This window comes from Convolutriloba macropyga, chromosome 2 (genome assembly GCF_964194025.1).
Source record: "Convolutriloba macropyga chromosome 2, txConMacr16.3, whole genome shotgun sequence".
In the NCBI taxonomy this organism is placed as follows: domain Eukaryota; kingdom Metazoa; phylum Xenacoelomorpha; order Acoela; family Convolutidae; genus Convolutriloba; species Convolutriloba macropyga.
In genome coordinates, this window is record NC_134469.1 from 48,671,494 (window position 1) to 48,677,489 (window position 5,996).

Consider the following 5,996-nt stretch of genomic DNA (forward strand, 5'->3'; position numbering starts at 1 on the left):
ATTACCAAGTTAATATCAAAACGCAAAAAATTTTTTCCCTTAATTGATGGGAACTTTTTGAATGTTTCAAGCGGAAAAATTATGCTGTTTTGCAAAGCTAAACAAATAGTTTTTCGTAAAGATTGAGTATCAGGCACTGCAACAGGAAACGGCAATATAGTGGCTAAAAATTTTTAATATCCGGACAGCTTTTTGTTATGGATAAGAGAGCAGTGGCCCTGCGACTCGGAATTTGGAATACAAGTTGCGTTCTAATCGTTCCAAGGGCACCATTTAGTAAAAAGCGAACAAAAAATGAACAAAAGGCCATTGAAAAGTTGAATTCAATAAAGAAATTTAGGTGCAAAACCTAATTGAAAAGAACAAGCCCAGCAAAATTAGTATGGTGTTCGGCAACGCTGAACGGTTAGTTGTTCGCACTAATTGAGTAAGAAGTAATGCGCATGTAATTTACAGTATAAAGGATAGTTGATTTCACAAAAACTAACTGTAGAAACGTAACATCGGCACAGATTGGAAACCACTGAAACGAACTGGGCGTTGTTAAATTTTCCTTGTCTTTGGTTGAGATAGGGGAGCAAGCGATACAACCTTTGAGTAACCTCTTCCGACAATTTTATCGTGATTATCTCCTTTATTAATAGGTTGGACACAACGCGTTATTAATGTAATTTTTACGCTATGGGAATTACCTTAAAAGGCCTTCAATGTACAATTTTTAGAGAATTAGCCGGTTGCTGTCGGAAGTTGTTTACGATAGAAATAAAACGTGAACAGAGTTATGGGTTTTTTTCTTAATGGGATATGCTTATTATGATTTCTCAAAAATTGGTGAAATTGTAAATATAGTTGCTGATGTATCATATCTGATAGCGGAAAAACAGTTTATTAAGCGGTGGCATCAAAATTTACATTGAACTTTGTTTTTATTGGCTTTTACTGGTCTTAATTGTTATTGATAGAATTCTTGATAGGGCTGTAGACATAATTGACATCATGTGTTTATGTTTAATAGAAACTTTGTTCTCCGTTTTCAGTTCTGCAGTTCTGTTTTATCGTCTTACTTTCGACTTTGAGTCTTAGTTTTTCTCAGAAATAATATAATTTGATTTGCATCAACGATTTGAACGTTGTTTTTGTACATGAATAAATGAAAAATTTAAGGATTCAATTTATGTTGTTTTCCTTCCAGTGTTTGAGGCAAAACTGTTCTTCCTGGAAAATCTGTATTGAAAGAAAGTGTCTAAATAACATACTCAATGACTTGATGTGTGTGTGAAAATGTAAATACAACAGCGTCTCTGTTAAAATTTAAGCCACGCAAACTTGGGAAGGACTCCAAGTTCTATATTAGATTGGGGTAATGCTTCCCCATCACACAGAGCTATTCCAGTGTCTCTCTTTGTAGGTTCAAACACACAATACTGAATGGGGATGGTCTGGAACTCGTGGGTGTCCACGTGATTGCCTCCATTCCTCACCTGGTTCAGAAGGTTCCACAGTTTGGATCGGGAGATGGGGTACTTGACGTAGCAGAGAACTGCAAATCCACATCCAGGGTCCACGTCTCTGTGTGCTGTCACACTGTACGTAATGTTACTAACGTTGCAAATCAAGAAGACGCTGAAACAAGTGTTTGGTAGCTCCATTAACTCGCTGTTGGGTTCAGCTGATGCGTGTCGGTACCACAGCCGTCCGTAGGTGCCCTTGTTGCGGATGAGTTTGATAAGAATCCAAGGAAGAAGTCTGTAGTTGCCCAAAAATGTCAACTTTTTGCTATTGTCGTAAATTTGAGCCAAATTGCCCCACATGTAATAGAGGCCTGAGTAGTATACTAAGTTGCTACTGCGGATTTGAACAATGTCACAGGCTTGTAGGTGACCTTTGATGAAAGCAAACATGCAATTAACTGCCGCGTGTTTCTTTTTTGTGTGTTCTCCGCGATATCTGAGGATGGATCCGGCTAAGGTGTTGTTGGAACCAGTGGGAATGATTGAGACGGGAACACGACCAGCATCTTGGCGATCTTTGCGCTCCATCAGCCCGCTGAGGAACTCGTGGTACAGTCCGTCGCCCGACACTAGAAGAATAGACGAATAGATATCTAAGCGTTCTCTTAAAGCATAGTCACTTGCATGATTCTTATACGATGTCACAACTAGTTTTGCCTCCATACAAGCCTGTCGCAACATTGGTGTGACGATTGTCTGGTAGACCTTCATGCTCTGACCTTTCCCACTCCTGGGGTTCAAAAGCACCAAAACTTTCTCAGGTTGCCACTGAATTGTCTCTATGTTTCTAATTGTTCCCAGATCAGCACCTCGGATCACAAGCTGTATAGCCTTGTAGAACTTATTGAGTGCTTGTTTGTTTTCCAAGGGTCCCATTGGGTAGTGGTACCTGGTCACCCTTTCAACCCGATTGTTGCCTCTCCTGATGAGAATGTAGAAGTATATGGATATGATGGAGTAGTTAGGGAAGGAGTTGATCACGCAGCCAGTTAGTACTGGTGCGGATATGAAGGAGGGACTGGTGTTGGGTTTTAAAGCTAGCACTCCCTCGTGTGTCAGTCTTACTTCAGCCCTCTGGGCCTCAACTTGAGCTGCACCATCCTCGTACTGCCGGTTTTCTCTGCTCACTTTGGCAACGTTCTCCTGTTCCGAGTAATTGCCGTCTCTCGCCTGGTCATCTGTCAAGTTGATGAGCTCCAGGCAACAGTCCAGAGTGACTATAATGGGTAGCTGAAGGATGTCTCGGTCCAGGGGCACGTAGAACTTTTGACCTTGTGAATCGATATGAGGTGCCTGGAACCATTCTGTGGTTGTTGTCGAAACGGACATTTTAAAACAGAATTTTCAATCAGCGTACATTCAATTTTTTAAATCTGAGTAACATCAAAAAGGAACGCTTTCTGATAATTTTAATAATTGGCATTGAAAGAATCGTAAACAATAAACAAATTTCTGAAGGACAATGTTTCCTATCTTTTCTGCTTGTCTTTCCGTTTAATTCAATACACAAATTTCAAATAACCATCAGCAAAAAAGCTCTGCTTGCTAAGAAAGCGCATATTCAGCTTTTCAATTTGCGGTAATCGAAATGTTCTCAATGCTCATATTTTTCTGTCGGCTGGTCATTGATAAAGATTAGCGTACCAAATTAGTTGTTATACGGACTAGAAATAATGAGAACAGTGCAGATACAAAACATAGTATGCATGAACAAACAATTATGTATTTTTTCATTCACAAATAACGTTAAAGCAAAACTATATCTTATCAGCTACACATTTAATTCTCCAATACCACCTGCTGAAAATTTCTCATTCGAAAAAAGGCATGAAACTTACAATTTTAATTCGTTTTCAAATGCAATACCATACCGGCGAGCAATAAACTTTTTATTGTAACGCGCATCTAAGACAGAGTTTAAAAAGCGTGCAAGCTTATATACGTGAACTTTGTTTACACAATTGTAGTAATCAAAATAAATAAAAATTTACCTATTGTACATGTAAACGTATATGCTTTATGGCTAACACAGAGTAAAAAAACAAACGCAAAATTGTAAAAGGCGTTTTTCATTTAATTAAGCTAGCTTCAAATCAAAACAGATATCTTGCTTTGACGTTTTAGCCGTGATAATCTCAACACAACTGTTTTGACCATAATCAAATAAACAAAAGTTTAATCCTTAGATTAGATCAGAAATCTGAAAACTATAAAAAGCTCTGAATAATGCAACGGCGCATAAAATAACTCGCTTTGGTAAAAATATGTATGATAGTTTTTTGATAATTAAATCAGAACTCGAGTCTCATTTGCTGGATTGGTTTGAACGGTCCAGTGGTTGCATGACAATTTAGCCTGTGATCATTTAATAATGGCATCATTTTTGGTAGAATTAAATGTTTACTAAATTGTATTTTATAACACTTGTGCAATTGTGCAGATAAGTGTGGGCGGGGGGGTTGGGTATGACAGGGTCAGCACGATAGAGATGAAAGTCAGCACTTGAAATTGAAAGTCAACTGCGAATAACATCCAGACTTTCACCCGGGTTAACCAGGGTTCCTGTGATCTAGATTCTGTAACATAAAATTAGTGCCACATCAATCAAAGCTTCTCAACGAAACTTTTTTGTGCACTCAAACTTGAGTATGAAATCCAAGTTTGCATATCTGACCCCTTCGTGAGACTAGAGAATTCAATGAATGACTGCAATTTTTGAAAACTTTTTTAAAGCAGAAATGATCACCATTTTGCTCCGTCATAGCTTAAGATGTGACTCCTAAGGCATATATGGAAATATATCAGAAAAAATGGATTATTCACGCATTACTAAAAAACAACACCCAACACATACATAAACAGGAATAAATTATAAGAGTTGGATGTTGGTTGAAACGGGGACATTTTTGTTAGAAACTTTTGTTTTTATAAGTTCAGAGAGTGAAAAATTTAAAAATGAAAATAAGAGAATAAAAAACATACAAGTCACATGCATTTGAGTTTTGCTTTTTTGAAACCAAAACTTCATTGAAACATAGAAAAAGTGGCCCTACAGTTAACTTCACATCACAACTTCACATTACAACTTCTCTCATCTGTAAATTTTGTTTCGAATTTTATCAAGTAGAGAAGAAATTGTAAAGTTTTTCCAGGTACTCAAGAAAGGTGTTTTTTTTAGCTAACATTCGAGATCGTTTCAATTGGGAACAGACATTGAAAAACTTATGAAGAAACTAACAATTTTATTATTGAACTTGCATAATTTGGTTTGAGAAAAATTAGAAGGAATGTTTTCCATGCAATTGTTAGTGGCAAACAGATAATGTGAAAATGTTTGCATGTTTTCTGTTCCAGGCAACTAATTGCCAAACAAACATTGTTTTCTTGCATAAATACAAGATAAATTTCACTTTTTTAAATAAAGTAAGGCAACTTGTCTTTTTTAGTGTTTTTATCAGAAGGTCTGGAAAAAAAAATGCCTAAGTTTCTTCTTTATAAATTTGGTTTTTAAAGTATAACTGAGTCGCTATGGGTAATATTAAGTTTGGATTTTAAACGAGAACTTGTTTAATTTATATCAAAAAAACTTTGAAAAACAAGAAATGAGTTACAAAACGTATCCCACGCCACTTTTTGCAATCATCAAAAGCAACATACTGTCATAAGCATAGTTAGTTGTTTCGGACCTAAATAGATTGCTCAGGGGGAAATGTGACAAGCTACGGTCTATTAACTCTAAACAACTACAAAATCAGCTCGTTGAAGAAAGATGAGAAGAATTTTAACCTTTTTCCGCAATTTAAAATGTTTTAATTCTGTTCAAGAAATGTTTTTATGTATCAACCGTTAACAATATTTCCTTTATAGGCAGTTAAATTTTTCAGAAATACATACCACGAATATTATTATCGATTGCTATAAAGTTTCACAAAGCTCATTTAAAAAACTCTCAAAACTTTTTTTTCAAATTATTGGTTGATAAAGCAAAGAAATCTTTAATGAGTTTTCAAAAGAAATAAAAACTATTGACAAATATTACTGCAAATTGTTGATTTGTCTGTGAACATCTCGAAAACGCAAAAAGAAAAACAAGACCTTTGTTACAAAAGACATTAAGAACCAATTTTTCATGCAAATTTGGGCATTTTACTAAATTTTTGCAGAAATTGATTGATTAGCAAAAAAGAAATGTTGAGCGTCAAAAACGGGTAATCAAGTTAGTGTAATGCTTTGCTATTGTTTTTTTTATTGCCAAAACGTGATCAAGGATTAAAATTGTTCTGTGAAAATTTTTTCAAGTAAAAAACTGTGATAAGCACATAGTACACAATACTTTTCATATGAACAATCTTTCAACAAACTCAGTAATTTGTAGTATTTTAACATCAAATTTGAAAGAAGAGCTTTTTTCTAAAAACTAAATACCAAAACGTTTGAATTATTTACAGATTTTTTTTTTATTTTTGTCATAATTAAAAAAAAAAA

At 35.4% G+C, this 5,996-nt stretch overlaps 1 protein-coding gene across 1 annotated transcript; it reads right to left on the bottom strand.

Annotated features, from left to right (window-relative positions):
- Positions 1-1,209: 1,209 nt before the first annotated feature.
- On the bottom strand, positions 1,210-3,295 carry LOC142335326 (sphingosine kinase 1-like). The gene has a single exon (XM_075383776.1). The coding sequence runs from the start codon at positions 2,838-2,840 to the stop codon at positions 1,305-1,307; it is 1,536 nt and encodes a 511-aa protein (XP_075239891.1). The 5' UTR covers positions 2,841-3,295; the 3' UTR covers positions 1,210-1,304.
- Positions 3,296-5,996: the final 2,701 nt, after the last annotated feature.

Excerpts from the sequence above, each read along its gene's own strand:
- LOC142335326 (XM_075383776.1), bottom strand. The coding sequence starts at position 2,840 with ATGTCCGTTTCGACAACAACCACAGAATGGTTCCAGGCACCTCATATC.